Source organism: Chelonia mydas, chromosome 5 (assembly GCF_015237465.2).
Source record: "Chelonia mydas isolate rCheMyd1 chromosome 5, rCheMyd1.pri.v2, whole genome shotgun sequence".
Taxonomy (NCBI): domain Eukaryota; kingdom Metazoa; phylum Chordata; order Testudines; family Cheloniidae; genus Chelonia; species Chelonia mydas.
Genome location: NC_051245.2, coordinates 78,647,365 through 78,664,114, shown reverse-complemented (window position 1 = coordinate 78,664,114; position 16,750 = coordinate 78,647,365). Strand labels below are relative to the sequence as shown.

Below are 16,750 nucleotides of genomic sequence, written 5' to 3'. Positions count from 1 at the left end.
CCCGATTCCCCAAGCTGCTCCATGTGGCCAGATCCCACGGCTATCACCCCCTAGTCCCACTGCCATCAGTTTGCAGGACTGGGAACTAAATGTTGACAGCAAAGTGGAAATATTAGTTTAATAACAGTCCTTAGCACTTCCATACAGCCTTGCCAACACTTTAACAAAACTGCTTTAGAAAAATCTAAAATGGTCCAACCATTATTTTTAAAGAATAGACCCAGCCACTGCACTATTTGGGGAAACCTTTAGGGGTTGCTTTCAAATAATCCATGCAGGGTGAAGGTTACACTTTGTTTATTTTATTAGCGGACTGGAGCCTTCCCTGGGCAGGAAAACAAAGCGGAGCAAAGAACTTCTTTAAGGAGCAACAACTTAACACAGGGCAGGAGGCGGGGCGAGCCTGGAGATGTGAGTGTAAACTCCCGGGCACAGCGCGAGGCTATGGCCGGCCGGCCGGGGGCGCCGAAGCGGTGGCGGGTGCAATGCAAGCAGCAGTGTCAGGAAGTTGCTGCTGGTCGGTTCCTGTGCCCCGGGGGAGCGGCTGGGGGGGAGCAGCCGCTGCTGTTGGAGCGGGGAGCGGAGGGCCGGGCCGCGGCGCAGGAGCTGGAGGCTCCGTCCCCGGGCAGCGGCAGCCGCGTGAGTAGCCCAACGCAGGATCGGTGTGTTCGCAGCTCCGCGGTGCCCCTGCTTCGCTTCGCTTGGGCCAGGCGCTGGGTTGTGTAGAAGAGGCCCCGGTTTCAAGCGACAGCGCAGCTGGAGTGAGCGGCGCCCGCTTTCCTTCTGGAGCCACCAGGCCGCTGGCGCTGGGCACCAGGGCACGCAGCGGGGTCTCCGCACAAGCGGGTGGGTGTCGGTGTAAGAGGCGGTGGAATAGCCCCGAGCCTGGGCCACGCAGGTGAGAGCAAGCGAGGTCCTTTTGACGTGCTCGGGGCTAGGCCGTTCACTGCCTGGGGCCGCTGTGACGCTCCAGAGCGGAGCAAATACTAGTCTTCTGCAGTTTCCACGATATGCTATGCATCCGATGAAGTGAGCTGTAGCTCAGGAAAGCTCATGCTCAAATAAACTGGTTAGTCTCTAAGGTGCCACAAGTCCTCCTTTTCTTTTTACTAGTGCAAAAGAGCATTTGACAAATGACTCTGCAAAAGGCGGGGGGGTTCAAAGAAAACTCACCCCAGACTCGGGGACCAGCACGTGTGTGCAGTGTTACACACAGTCTTCTCCCCACTAGTTAACAGGCCTGATTTAATTAAGTGCCCCAAAGTGATAAGTAATAAATCAGAAGTGGCTGTCTGGAGAGGCTTTGCCCTTCCGCCATTGATTTCATAGGCTCCCCCCGACTTGACACATCTACACCATGTTTCCACTAAGAATTTATTAGTCAGAGTTAAGTGCATTATTGCACCTAGGAGCCCCAGTCTTGAACCAAGACCCTAGTGGTAGGTACTGTATAAAGAGAACAAAAAAGAGGGTCCTTGCCCCAAGGAGCTTACAATCAACAAGACAGCAGCCAATAGCTGCATACAGACAGACTGCTGGGGAAATTCCGGGCGGCGTGGCTGCCAGACATGCTGCTTTGAGCAGCATGGTAAGGGGCGGGGGGGTTGGATAGGGCGGAGGTTTGGAGTGGGGGTGAGGGGGCAAGGGATCCCGGGAGGGGGCCAGGCTATTAGGGGAGGCACAGCCTTCCCTACCTGGCCCTCCATACAGTTTTGGAACCCTGATGTGGCCCTCAGGCCAAAAAGTTTGCCCACCCCTGATGTAGAGCGAATGGAGGGGAGATACTGAAGGAGGGTTTAGAGTGGGAGGGAAAAAAAACCAACCAAACAAACATTCATAAACATTATCAGAAATCCTCCCAACAGTTGTCTAGCACTGGTGCAGCTCCACCAGGGACAGCCATGAGGTGAGTGCTAGTGTATACCAGCAGCATACATTTTTACCACTGTGCCCTGAATGGGAAAACTTGGCCCTTATTTTTACCAACGACATAAGCAGATATAACTACATGCACACAAGCAACTTGTTTGTCGGGTAAACTTGCTTTTCAGAGTAGAACAGCATTCATTTTCTATAACCCAATACTTGTTTTGACCTCATTTAAGGATGTATCAGTAAATGATATTGTAGCATGCTACAATATGCATCTTAGTGTTGCAAATAATGTTAAATAAATATTTTAAACAATAGCACTTTTGATAATGTAGATGTTTCCAAATACACTTAGCCTTTTCCAGCACACTTCTTATACCTTGTCATTCATTATAAAACCACCACCTTTCTGGTTTTGCTAATAAGATAGTTACTGTACATATTCTGTATGTAAGCATATAAAGTACCGTCACTAGTCAATGTGATCAAATCCACAAAAAACAAATAATTTATATTTTAATACAAATTAGATTACCCAATACTACAATTTCTGCCTTTAATTGATTTCTGATTATCAGCAGCTGTGGTCAAATAACTTGATCACTGGCCATGGGAGAGAGCCATTTGATCAACAGGAAGATCACAATTTCGAATGAAATAAAAAAAGACAGAGCTCAGGCAAGACTGATGCTGGAGGCCAAGTATTTTAAGAAGTAGAGGCCCGCTGATGGGCACAAAGGTGTGTGTTGTATGATTTTGCACACATTCAAGCAATTTGTGCGTGCAGACAGATGTTTAGCCATTTGGCAGTCCATTGTTCAATGTGCATTTGGGGGAGTTGCATACAGAAGTAGACTTACAGTTCTGTGCAGAACTTGGATAATTTATCAAAATTTGTCCCTGAAAATAAAACCAATGACAAACTCATTTGTATTGTTCAGAAGTGGTTACTGAAATTCTAGGACTTTCTGTGCATTATATATGCTTTTTTTATGCTCTTTAGTGGTCTTCTAGATAACTTTATCCTCTACTTATTGCAATCAAAGCGATAGGAATGGACAATCAGAATAAGCAAGAGGTAGCGTAAATGTCATTTGTAAGTGGCAAAGGAGGCATTTTGGCATATCTATACATTTAACATATGCTTGCTTTCCTTTAACAGAACAAGCCTCAAACCTATGTATATTATTTGCTAGCCAAGTTATTAACAGTGAGAAACTTTTCTAATAAAATCTGACTACCAATCTGTAGAGGATATTGAGAATTCAGAAAATATCTTCAAAAAGAAAGGAGGACAATGGGAAAGAAAATTCTTTAAGAATCTTTTCCCCCCCTCTTGTAGAATGGATCACTTCACTCTGAGGTTTTTATTTGATAGCTCAAATGAAGACACTTAAAATGTGCTTTTAAACTCATAAATCCTACTTTAACTAGCCATTATATACAAGATTGCATATCTTTCAGAAAGACAGCTGTGTTTCAGAGCTATTACAGTATATTGCTGTATGTCAGTATGCTTTGAATTTGGAATATATATCTGGTCAAAGTCAAGAATGTTGACTCAATATATTTTAGGGGTGTAATTCCATTGTCTGCAACTAAACATAGGTCCCTGTGCATTACCATGAAATGATATCTTTAAGAAAATGCTACAATCCTACAGCACTCCATCCCAGGTGAGATTAAAGTATTATAATTAAGGGAGGGAAGGGATGTGGGAGATGGTGCTGATAGTTTATTTTCAGAACATTTTCTATAACAGCGTGCAGAGATTTTGTAACATTCCCCCATTGAAATAAATATTAAAATGGTGAAACAGAATATGCTTATAATGAATGAATTCTGACATGAGAAATTGGTTCTTCCCTCAAGACTTTTTTTTTAAATGTGCTGTGTGCTCTTAGAAAAAAATAGTACTTCAAGACTTTATGAACTGCAGTATGTTTAGGATCTTTTAACTTGTTTAGAATTCCAGGAAAAATATTCTACCCCTACTATTTATTAACCTTCTGTCTGCAAAGGAAAGAGCACTCTACCAAGCCTAACATGCAGTACCCCTGCTAATCCAGTACCACGCATGTCATGAGCGAAGACTACCAGTCATTACATCATTTGGGGAATCAAATAATGGGTCACTGGCAAGACTTTAAATATGTACTCACAAATGGTCAGTTGGCAAGTTCCTTTCATGAGCAGGGGCATCAGCAAAGTGAACCTGATAAGTTTCACTGGTGCTGTTCATGGTAAGTTGGGTAGGAGTAAAATGGACCAAATTGTGTAAATTTTGCTTAGCTGCTGGTCAGGAAAACTGAGCAGTAGCAGAGGCTGGGCAGAGAGATTCAGAAAGGAAGAGTCCCCAAAAATGAGAAAAGGAGGTTCCCAAAAATGGGGCTAGAGAAAAGGAAAACAATGATGCGGCTGGAGGAGGCTAATGGAATAGAAAACATGGGGGAGAGGGGGAAACATCTAGAATTGGGGATGAGGGAGGGAGTATAGAAGAAGTTCCCCCTTCCCTTCCCATAGCCAAGAGGGACTTTGTTGTGGAGCAAAAGGAGAGAGAGGCACAGCAGGTTCAAATTTGAGATACCATACAAAAGATAGAGCCCCCAAGGAAGGTCCCTCAGCACCCTATGAGGATCCCACCAGTACCCCCATTTACAGCAACTGTTGGGCACTGGGTTTCCTCATCCCAGCACTGCCCTTTGTCTCTGCTTGGGGGACCATCCTTCATACCAGCATCTGCCAACTTAAATAACAGGTAAAAGGGACCAGATTAACAGCAAATTCATTTTCATTTGTGACCAGAGCTAGGTTTGAATGAGGAACTCCAGAGGAAAGGCTATTCTAATACAGCACCCAGCTGAGCCACCAGTCTGTTTTCTTACAGTCAATGACTGCATGTTTTCCTCACTGCTTAGATAGAGCCTTCTTTCCCGCTTCTGTTCTTTTTACCATATTCAGTGTGTCGATCTAGATTTACAGGCCAAAGATCAAATGCAGAATAGTATGTAACTATTATACAATAGTTTCTGTAACAGTAATTGTTTAGTTCTGAGTTTTCTAGAACAGTCACAAACACACGAAGCTGCAATAGTGTTTGGTCAGTGGCCTATGGATTTCTGAACTGTGCTAACAGCCATGCTAGTGTGCAATAAATAGAGGCAGAAACAGACTTTCTTCTTTTTGGCCATGCATCCATATTAGACATTAGATTAGAGCAGCTGCAATTGGGTCTTTTATTCAAATTTAACATAACTTACGTGATCCTGACAGGTTACCAGCGCAGTCCCTTGCATAAAGGTACTTGTGATTTGTCCAGGGAATCACGGTTGCTCTGTCAAATGTGTCTTGGGATCCTCGGTCTTAAATTTTAATCATTACATGTGCACACAGTATTCACAAACACTGCAAATGCACATGCAACTGCTGTAATTAACTGCACAGTCGGTTATGCACAGAGAATCATGAAAAAGTGGACCTTGCTAGTCAGATCCAAATATATTCATAATTATGGGTCCCATACATTCAGAGCCATGGAGGTAGAGTACATCAGTGTCTTGAAGTTGAGATTATTGAAGAAAATGTCATTATTAAAAATACTAAGTTGAAAAAAGTCAGACATGCATATCTTTTCTTTAGCTTTATAAACAATTAACTAGTTAAGGTTAGTTTCAGTGTCACAGTTTATGCTGAAAACTAGGATTTATTTGCTGAAGGAGACTATTTATAGATTCGTCCAATTTGTCTTTCTGGAATGTAGTACTGGCCAAGTTTATCTTCCGAACATCATATTTGTCAAGTCTCTTTACAGTATGGAATAAAAGGGATTTTGGCATTAGCAAGCTCCTTTGCTTCTTGTTTATGTATTGCTGATCCTGAGAAGGATCTTTAAATGTCAGAAAGTGCTCTCAGAATTACTGTATTGAAAAGTTCTGCACTAATTGTTAGCAGTTTAATTTCATCATTAAAAAACGCCCACACAAAAAAATCCCACGCTACAGATTTTTCCCACGTTGAGTGTAATATGTGGGGCATCTGCACAACATTTTCCTTTGCCTCTTGTAAACTGAGGTAGGGGAAGGAATGATACAGATTGGACTTTTGCACTCTGCATATTAGTGGAACCAGAGCATTCTACCTACCAATGGTGCAGACCAGGCTTAGTGAGCTGCTTGGTCACATTATGGAATCCAGATACTATTCAGGGCAAGCGTGCACGACAGTGCTACATCAGCGCAGCTGCACTGATGCTGCTGTAGCATGTCTGGTGAAGACACGAGCGTCTGCTGCCAACATAGCACCAGTGTGGACAGCGCAAAACTTGCATCGCTTGGGGGAGGGGGTTTCACACCCCTGTGTGACGTAAGTTAGGTCGACTTAAGCGGTAGTATAGATCTGCCCAAGAGTTACCTGAATTCTGTATGAATTGGTGAGAATATATGTGGCCCAATGATTGATGTTACGCTCTGGGGTATTTACCTTTTAGTAGTTTGCTGCTGACAGGAACTAGACTTTACATCCCCATCTATCCTTCAGCACATTCAATAAGCTATTACTTGATTTTATCCAAAACCGTGTTTTGTTTCACCAGAAGGAGAATGAACTCAGAAGCCAACACAGAGAGCCTCCCCTGGGCCAGATCCTCAACTGTTCTTCAGGAGCAGTGGTTGCTCTCTGCTGGGCCAGTTCCCTAGCACAGGTTGGGGCAGCTATTCTAACCTGCATTAGCTTCCCCAAGGGACTATTTTGGCAACCAGGGACTTCGGGAGTCCTCTGTACTGTGACAGCTCTATACTATCTGAGGACATCTTCCCCCAACCCCATAGAGGTGTTTTAGAGGTGCTGTGTGGCAGTACAGCAGCATAGAATGGGTGGAACACAGCCCACAATTGGGATCATTGCCTTTAATGGAGCTACTTCCAATTTATTCAAGTATAACTGCTGAGTAGGGCCCCCAAAATCTCACACCACATAAGCAAATAAACCAGAGGCCAGGGCTCCTGGTCTTCTTTAGGCTGTAAGTTCCATGGAAGGCATGTGCGATGTAAGTTTGGTTTGCAATGTAAATGTTGAATTTCCTTAGCATTTGTGGCTGTGTCTAGCATCTGTTAATAAGTAATGACATTTAAGCTCATACATCATATTTGAATTGCACATAAGTTAATATTACTACTTGTGCACTGGATGTTGTGGAAACCACAACTCATAGGCTTGAGGAGTTGGCAGTGTAGTGATTCATTAGCATCAGTAATAATTCTGGTCAATGAAGACCTATTCTTGAATTCAGAAAATACTCTTTTCTTGGTTTCACTTAAGAAAAAACACAGAGACTTTTAAATATTATTTTTAATGACAAACTTGGTTGCTTGGTTGGTAGCAGAAGTATTTTGCCATGTTTTAAAATTAATACAAACTATTTAATTTGACATTTTTATCTTGGATGCAAGTAGGTCCACACGCTGCATTTTATCATTCCAAACATATCCAGTTTTGGGTAGACTTTCAGTGCTATTTTGGACATAAAAATTCCTAAATAGGACTGCTGTCAGACGTGCACATTGCTAATGTTATTAGCAATTATTGTCAGACGTGCACATTGCTAATCTTTCAAGCTCACCTCTTCAGTTATGTAAAACCCTGTACAAACAGATTGCCACATGGCTCAAGAGAACAAGTTTGTGGCTGCCTATCATGGGGTACTCACTCAGTGGCTGGTAAGGGAACCCAGGCCCACCTACTACTCCAGCTTCCAGCCCAGGGACCCTACAAAGTGCAGCCAATCTGCTCAGTCTTCAACCTTGCTGCTCCCTACTCTGCCTGCCTCCCACAGGTTTTCTTCCACCAGCGCCAGAATCAGGCAGGTAAGGGGACCATGCCCCCCACTTTTTAAGATGGGCCTAGTTTGGGGAGGCAAAAAGGCATTGCCCCTCCAAACTGCAAGGCTTGGGAAAGCATGGAGCAGCTCCAGTGGGGTTATGCTTTGCAGCAGGGGAGCTGATCACAATGCTGTAAGTCAGGGGTGGGCAACCATTTTGGCCAGAGGGCCACATGGGGGCGGCAAAATGGTATGGCGGGCCAGGTAGGAAAGGCTGTGCCACCGCGAACAGCCTGGCCCCTGCCCCCTCTCCACCCCCTCCTGCTTCCCACCCCCTGACTGCCCCCCTTAGAACCTCCGACCCATCCAACCCCCCCTGCTCCTTGTCCCCTGACCACCCCCTCCTAGGACCCCTGTCCCTAACCACCCCCCATCTGCTCCCTGACAGGCCCCCCCAGGATCCCCACTCAACCCTCCCCCACTCCTTGTCCCCTAACTGCCCCCCCAGGACCCCACCCAAACCCCCTGCTCCCTGTCCCCCCCTCCCAGGACCCCCCACCCCATCCCCTGTCCAACCCCCCTGCTCCCTGACTCCTGACTGCCCCCCCAACCTCTGCCCCATCCAACTGCCCCCTGACTGCCTTTTGGGACCTCCTGCCCCTTATCGAACCCCCCCCCCCCCCCCATGCGGCTCAGAGCAGCAGGACTAGCTTATTGGAAAGCCTGGGAGGTGGGCGGGTGCAAGCCGTGCTACCTGCACAGCAGCAACAGAGGGGGGGACAGCAGGGGAGGGACTGGGGGTTAGCCTCCCCAGCCAGGAGCCAGGCAGGATGGTCCTGCGGGCCAGATGTGGCCCACGGGCCATAGTTTGCCCACCTCTGCTGTAGGTGCTGGATGGCAGCTGGTGGTAAGGGCAGAAGGAAGAGGAGCTGCACAGCTGGTTCCCAGGGAGCTATGTGCCGCCACTGGAGGTAGCGGACCAACTACCTGGGGGCAGAGGAGGGAATGCAGGAGTTAGGGAAGAAGGGGCATAGGAATCCAATTTTGGCCTTACCTTCCCCTCCTTTCTACCAAGATTCCAGTGCTTTTGTTTTCCTCTTCATTCTTCTCTTTCCTGGGTTCTCCCTTCTCTCAGGGTCCGGTTCCTACTCTTTCCCTGGTTTCCCTCCTTTTCCCTCTAGTACACAGAGGGTGGCTGTAGACTTCCTTCCTGTAACCTTTTGTGTTGCCAGCTTCCTGATTGTATACTAGCCCAGCCCACACCTGTACAGCTGAGCTTCTTTCTCCAATCAGGGGTTACTTCTTCAGCCTAAGTCCCTCATGTGTGGTCTATCATGCTAATTGGCCCTTTCTCAGCTTCCTTTTGGTGCTGGTGTAGGTTGTAGGGTGAACACCCCATCATACTGCCTAAGGACTTCTGGCCAACACTAATGGCACTGTGTTGTGTATCACAGTCACCTGGAACTTCGTGGTGAAAACAAGGATACAACTCAGATCCTCCTGCTCCAGAAGACCCTACCAATTGAATTACGGGAGAATGTCTGTTAGCAGTATAGAGCATATGAGACACAGTTAACCAGCTGATTCCATCCAGAAGAAGTAGTAGAACACAATCACAACAGCTTGTGAATTACAATGTATTTCATCTCAAATGCCTTCTTTTGCATGTTTGGGACATGTCCAAATTCTTTTCCAGCATCTGAAAGTAGGCCATCGAATTATAGATTAACCTCTTTTGCAAAATGGTGATTTAGCACATTAGACATAACTTCCCTTTTTTAGCAAATATAACTCTCATCTGTGGCACATGTTCTGCTTAAGACTGTCCTGGGAGCATAGCAAATTGTTTTTACCTTGCCTCCCAAAGAAAGACAAAAGTCCTAGACAGTGCAGTCAGGATGATGTGTCACTATTGGTATGGCTTTTCATTTAGGAAGGAAATTAACTAAGTTAATATAAAGTTCAGATTCACAGTTCTTCCAATATATTATTTTGTTCTTGTGCGATGGGAGGGTCTGTTGGCCAAATTACCTCTCTGTAAAGTCTATTCTTCTTTTGAAATAACTGCTCCTTTAGCTTTAAGAAGCTGGACTTCGTGTTTTTCTTAACTTGCCTATCTAATGCATTGACTGAACCCTACTTTACAGTATTAATGCTCAAAGTTTAGGGCACACTTCAACTCAGTTCTATTTAATAGGGTTCTTGGGATATGCTTTTCATACACAGCTGATTATTCCTTTTGCTCTGTGTTGTGCCCCACACTTACCACAGCTTTCAAATACATTCAAATGAAATATAAAGTTGTTATCTATAGTTAGCAAAAGCTAATGTAAATTTTGTCCAAGAACAGTAGGATTTAACTCTATGTAAAATGGGTGGGTGGTCCTAGTGCAGTTTCTAATGAATAGATATCCACAATAACCACCATCAGAATTGACATCTTTGCTGACAATCGTAACACAGAGGCCAAAGAATGAATAGACATGGAGAATAAAGAAGTCTCTCAATCCTACAGGTGATCCTTAGAAGCCAAGGTTAAGACTCATTGGTAGGTTATTATGGAGAAAGCAGTATTGCTATTCATGCTCTTGTATGGGTGAAAGTTTTCAGTATCCAGCATGGCATACTGCACCTGCACTAACTTCACTTAAAAAAAACAAAACCAAACAGACCCTAAACCCATCAACATCTTTCAGCAATTAGTTTGCTCCTGCAGAAAGAACAAGACAATTTGCTCGCCCTTAAAGTTAAATAATCTTGTCTGTAGTTTGTTGTTTTTTTTTTTTAAACTTGCTTCAGGAAGCATTATTTTAACATTCTGATTAGATACAGAACTAGTTTGATGGAATAATTTTGAGTAAGTAGAATATTTTGTGTCAAGCAAATCAGCAAGATTATAGCAGTTCAAAGCACAGCAGTTTGCATTCTGTTAGTATTGTGTAATTCTTACTGGCATATGTCTACTTGAAACATTGTAATGTATTTGTCAGCATTTGTGTAAGAGAATTTAGCAAAGGCACTGCAACAAGAAAATGAAATCTAAATTTTAAATAGAGCTTCTTGGGTTACATTAAATTGATAATATGGCTGCTGCATCATTTTTTTAAATTTTTTTTTAAGATTAATATGTGGAGGCTGTGAACACAGAAGTGTTGTGAAAATGGTTTGCTTGAGTTTGTATTTCAGAACTCCCATGGAACCACCACTTCTGCCTTATTATTGGATTTTCTGAGCTATAGATTAGTGAAAAATTAAACTGTACCATGCATGTAATTTCTGTTTTTTGTTTTAACAGGATAAAAGATGCTTGGGTTTCAGAGTACAGCAAAGCAGCTAGCAAAATATTCTTCTAGGCCACTATGGAAACGACTGTGTGCAGCCACTACAAATATACCAGTGTTAACTTTGTTCACCAAGGTAAAAAATTAGTTTGTAAAGCCAGACAGGAAGGCCTAAATATCAGCCTTCCAGGAACTGTAGGTTCAAATAGATCCCAGAAGGAAAGGCTCAGCCCTTCATCTTTTAGAGGTAGAGAGATTTAGTTCCATACAGCTTACTGTGTGTGCATCGTTTGGGTGAGACTCATAGTTTGGTTCTACTCTGTGAGTCTATAGAAGTGGCAAGAGGGAGTTGTCGGATTATTGTGCCTCAGTGACTCCTTAGCTAGTGGACCCAGTTTACAAGTTAAAAGTTCTTTTATTTAAGACTATGTCTACACAATAGCGGGAGGGCGCTTCCCAGCTGGCTCTGCTCAAGCTAGCTTGCTAAAATTACAGTGGGGCCATGGTGGCATGGAAGGCTGCTTGGGCTAGCCACCCAAGTACAATCGTGCCCAACTCCCACATACGTATTTGGATTGGTAGCCCAAGCTACTGCCGGTGCCATCACGGCCACACTGCTATTTTTAGCACATTCACTCAAATAGAGCTAGCAGAAGTGCCTGCTCATACTGGGAAGCACCCTCCTAGCTACTGTGTAGAGTAGACCATAAGTGGCATGACCTGGGATTGGAAGGTAAGGTGAGTTCTTTATTTATCATATATTATTATCCTAACAGAAGTGCTGAAGGCCAATTAGGCCCTCAATGACATCTGTGCAAAATCTGTGTCAGTGGGCCTGAAAAGGTTTAACATTAGTTCTATCGACGATGCACCAGGAGAAATAAAATCCAAACCATTCCCTCTGTGCTTTGGTGGCTCTGCAGCGTTAACAGGAGTAAAAAGCAATGAGTAGTTTTTGTCTGTAGATTGAGCAGATAGGACTCTGAATGCACCCAGAAAGCACATCAGTTAAGTAGGAATGGGGGCTATTTGTATATAGTCACTTTTCAGTGTAGAACCTTAACTGAGATCCTGTGTTCTTTGCAAAAGTATTAATGATCCCACTTCACTTTTCATAGGAAGAGGAGTTTCATTTGGTGTCTTTGGCTACAGTTTTACCTTCTGTACATTGTTTTTGTAGCATATTATTTATTGATTTTGACTGGCAATCCCTCGATTTGAGGATGATCTCTACCACGGATTTACATATAGGTCCTGAGAGGACTCAGGAGTCTTATACTGGTGCACGTATACAGATTGCAAAATGCTCTAAGATGAAAGTTTCTATGTAAGTGTAAACTGCTGTGAATTTTAAATAAAATGAAAAAAGTGTGAATTTGCTGAGAGAAGATGAGACTGGAGAGGCTCCATCATCGAGTAATGTTCATTTTTTTTCCTACCCAACCTGGAAAAAAGTTAGATTATTTTACAAAGGTGCGGACTTTCTAGAAAAAGAAAAGTCAGCACTTGTTTCTTATCAGTGGAATGTGTGTTATATAAGGAAACATACTTTAAAGTCCCATCTCTGTCTCTGCCATCTGATCCAGCACTGTGCTTTTTCATACTCCAAAGGGCAATAATGTAGGTAGTACTGGCATTAATTTTAGAGATTAAGAATTAGAAAACGCTCTTTTGCATGATTATTGTGCATACATACTGATTAGCAATGTGAAATTCTGTGACCAAATTTCTGATAGCAAAGTTAAAACAGTTTTCTAAATTGGCCTCTTTTGTTGAATACGTGCTTAAAGTAAAGTACTTTTCACGTCTCTCAGAAGGTGTCATATCACTGGCATTTACAAAACAAGCTCTCACTAAACTGCAGGCTGCTTTTAATAGACCAATTTGTGATCTCTGTTTATCCCCATTCACCCCAGGCTTGTGGTTTCGTTTTTTTTTTTTTTTTTTTTTTTAAAGTAAGGACAGGAGTAAGTATGAATGAGGCTTAGCATAAGTGAGAATGTAGTGTATAAATAAAAACCTCTCCTTTCAGCCTCTTCTGTTGCCCAGCACATCTGCATCTCTCTTCTGTATTAAATTCAAATTCCGTTTGTAGCCAGGGCAATTGAGTACTTTCAGAAAGACACGAACATATATACAAGCTGCTGAATGTCCCATTAAAGCAGTTTAAAGTCTTTTTGCAGAGACCCTTGGCTAGTCAGAATTATTTCTGGGCATAGTTCCCATTGGAACTCAATGCTGGCTTTATTAAAGGAGTAAAGTGCCATGACTTGCTTTGTTGCTTAGCACTTGTCCACACACAGAGGTTGGAAACGAAATAGCTAGATAGTTTTAGATCCAAACCTTTACTTATTTCAATACAAGGCTTGGTTTATTTAACTGTCGTTCAATCAAAATAATTGAACTCTTAATCCAGAATAAGTGTCCCCACACAGACTTGCATCAAAATAACTGAAAGTGTGAATTCAAACTGATAACAGCCTGGTCTAAATACACAGTTTCCTGAGTTAACTTAAAGGTGTGATTCTGCATTTAAACTGGTGCAAGTTTGCATGTGGACAATCAGTTTAAACCTGATTCACCCACAAAAGCTTATGCTCCAGTACATCTGTTAGTCTATAAGGTGCCACAGGACTCTTTGCCAGTTTAAACCTGGTTTAAGTTGTGCCTGTAAATGTATACCCACACTGATAGAAGAGTATCCAAGCACTAAAACTGCACTGTTTTAACTAAGTCAGGTCTTAAACCACTTCAAATTCTAATGGTGCAACCTGCATGCTTAGACAAGCCCTTAGTAAGGAGAAATGGTGTGTCTGTCTGCCTTTCTGCCCCTACCAGCTCATTTTACCAGCTCCACTACCTTAGCCATCTTTCTTTTAGTAATAACCCATAAAGAGTTGAGCATCCCGTAGTTTAGTTTGAAGAGTCTAGTCTGTTACAACAGATTACATGCAACAAAATTCTGTCAGCCCTTCTCAGTAACACATTTGGTCAACTGATTCACCATCACCAGCTCTTCCACAAGTTACAAACAGCAGCAGCTGCACTCCAAATTTGTTGTCCTTTAGCACCTTGCATAGGGTTTCAAACATTAAGGGTGTGTCTTCACAGCCTAGTCTACCTACCCAAGCTAGCTTGACTCCAGCTAGCATGGGTAACAGCAGTGAAGAGAGCACAGCGCAGACAAGTGAGCCAAGTGTGTATCTAGGTAGGGTCCGTGCTGCGCTTGTATTACCTGCGCTGAAACTTATACTGCATTGTCTTCACTGCTGTTACTCACACAAGCTGAATTCAATCTGGCTCTGGTAGACTAGCCTCTGCACACCTTTTACTATGTAGACATACCCTAATAAAGCTTTGGGGAGGGAGAAAAGGAATAGACATTTTCCATCTCTGAACAGTACTTCACAGCAAAGAGATAGAACCATCATGTTTTTCCTCACTATATTTTGTGTTAAATTACTATATGCCAAATAACATACACTGATGTGTATCTGGGAGTGACTCCAGGGAAGTCAATAAAGTTTTCCAGATATACATTTGGGAAGTGACTGTAGAAGTCAACCCTATGATTATCCTGTAACTTGCCTTCAGAACCATGCAGCTGTGTCAGCTTTTAGAACTTGCACCATTTCAAAAATATTTTTATTGTGGTCACAAATTAAAGGTAGAGTCAAAAATCTTAGAGGTGTTGACCGGATAAAAAGGGAGATTTTCTTTTTATTACTTATATAAAAAAGAATTTTTAAACTTGCAATCTATGCTGTGCTGATTAAAATGAGATTTTGAAAATGATGTGGCAATGAGGAGAGAACATTTGGAATAATGATAGCATGTAACTTGTTTTTAGGTATGTTAACAGAATAGTCTGCATGTTTTATTGATTATTTTAAGATGATCTGCATATTTTCCTTTAGAACCCATGCCCTCTATGTGATGAAGCAAAAGAAGTGCTTGAGCCATATAAAAACAGGGTAATGCAATACAGTACTGTGTATATTATAGAGAAAGAATAGTTAATCAGGGACCTTTCTCTGTAAAAGAAAAATTGCTTGATTTTATTTGCATCCATTAGTCTTTCATGGGCAACCTCTTCAAGAAAGTTTTAGCACTGATTTCCATAAAACTTATTATTCAAAAGCATTTTCAGACTCTGTGGCTCAAGTAAGCGTTAGCAAACTAAACCAATGAATGCAATGTTGCATCTATTTAAAAAACTTTTGCTACTATAACAGGGGTTCTCAAACTGGGGGCTGAGACCCCTCAGGGGGTTGTGAGATTATTATATGGGGGGGGTCACGAGCTGTCAGCCTCCACCCCACGCCCTGCTTTGAATCCAGCATTTATAATGGTCTTAAATATATAAAGAAGTGTTTTAATTTATAAGGGGGGGGGTCGCACTCAGAGGCTTGCTATGTGAAAGGGATCACCAGTACAAAAGTTTGAGAACCACTGGACTATAATGTACATATATCTCCAGTTTATAATGCAGTCTGCAGCAAAACTGCTGTGAGGCAGGTCCATCAAATATTCTTTGCCCTGTGTCACTTGAAAGTACTTTCCCACCATCCTCCCCAACTAATATTCTGTCAACTGCCTGTAGTGCACTTTGACCAGTTTTTGAACCCCAGTTGCTTGAATTTAGAGCAAGTGGTGCAAGCAGCAGTAGACACAAAGAAATGCTGCACCCATGAGCAAAACAGAAAATGTCTGTCGACCCACCTGCAGAAAGAAAATGACCAAGATCATATGTGGTACAGTTCCTCACTGGGAATCCAGGGACCCATGCTGGGCTAAACAGTCATATGATCGTTGGAAGTACACAAGCAAAGTTTGTGACTACTTCCATTTTCTGCCTTCAAAATCTGTGTTTCCATGCCAGGGCAAATATAGAGGCCTGCTGAAAATTTGACCCATTTTGTTAAAGTAAATCTGAAATTCGATGAAAGACAGCAGCTATTTTTATTAAAAAGTGTCCAATGTTATAAAATGTTTAACATTTAGTTCTTTTCTTTCAAAGGTTATTTTGCAGGAAGTGGATATCACCCTTCCAGAGAACTCAGTGTGGTATGACAGATATAAGTATGACATACCTGTCTTTCATTTAAATGGGCAGTTCCTAATGAAGCATCGGGTAGATGTTAAAAAATTTGAGAACCAGCTTGTGAAGCTAGAGTTTCAAAATGATGAAAACCAATGAAGGAAATGCAGCCATTCTGACACTGGATTGAAGGGATTTTGAACAAATGGTTTGAAACTGTTGCATACATTATCAAACCATATTTTCTTTGGAATGTAATGTACATATTTAACATTAAAATTTTAGTTATTTGATTTATATTCCATTTTGTAGTAATGATGAAGCCCATCTGACTGAATAGCAACTCTTCATCTGCTATCCTAGATGGTTTTGTTTTTCAATGAGAGAACAAGTGCTATTCCACCGCAGCAGATAAAATGAAATGCACTTTCAGATCATTAATACACTCTGCACTGACAATAAAGGAATGTTTAAGTTATGTCTGTATGAAGCTTCTTCTGTAAGACTTTCACAGTGTATCCCCAAATGCTTATTTTGAAGTAGAGAGGAGAGCTGTTAAGTGGGGAGGGGGATTTAAAAAAATAAATAAATAAATCAAACTTATACTCTTGTATAGAATCAGAGACCTAGATTTAGTTGTTATTCACCTGTAAAAACGGAGTTTTTGGTTTTTTTTAAAAACGGTATGAATATGTTACACTTAAGCCTAAAATGTCTGCTTATGTTAAACTGGGAGATTTG

The 16,750-nt window shown here is 42.3% G+C and overlaps 1 protein-coding gene across 8 annotated transcripts; it reads left to right on the top strand.

Annotated features, from left to right (window-relative positions):
* The first annotated feature begins 383 nt into the window (after positions 1-383).
* C5H5orf63 (chromosome 5 C5orf63 homolog) lies at positions 384-16,487 on the top strand. Of its 8 annotated transcripts, none has more exons than XM_037901652.2 (5): positions 457-639; positions 3,481-3,548; positions 10,983-11,104; positions 14,886-14,942; positions 15,989-16,487. In XM_037901652.2, the coding sequence occupies exons 3-5, from the start codon at positions 10,991-10,993 to the stop codon at positions 16,166-16,168; spliced, it is 351 nt and encodes a 116-aa protein (XP_037757580.1). In that variant the 5' UTR covers positions 457-639; positions 3,481-3,548; positions 10,983-10,990; the 3' UTR covers positions 16,169-16,487. The 8 variants fall into 8 exon arrangements, with proteins under 8 accessions (XP_037757579.1, XP_037757580.1, XP_037757581.1 ...); XM_037901653.2 differs by having other exon boundaries at positions 3,448-3,548; XM_037901651.2 differs by lacking the exon at positions 3,481-3,548 and having other exon boundaries at positions 384-639.
* Positions 16,488-16,750: the final 263 nt, after the last annotated feature.

Excerpts from the sequence above, each read along its gene's own strand:
- C5H5orf63 (XM_037901651.2), top strand. The coding sequence starts at position 10,991 with ATGCTTGGGTTTCAGAGTACAGCAAAGCAGCTAGCAAAATATTCTTCT. Across the intron at positions 11,105-14,885 it reads TGTTAACTTTGTTCACCAAG|AACCCATGCCCTCTATGTGA; the intron begins GTAAAAAATTAG and ends ATTTTCCTTTAG. Across the intron at positions 14,943-15,988 it reads TTGAGCCATATAAAAACAGG|GTTATTTTGCAGGAAGTGGA; the intron begins GTAATGCAATAC and ends TTTCTTTCAAAG.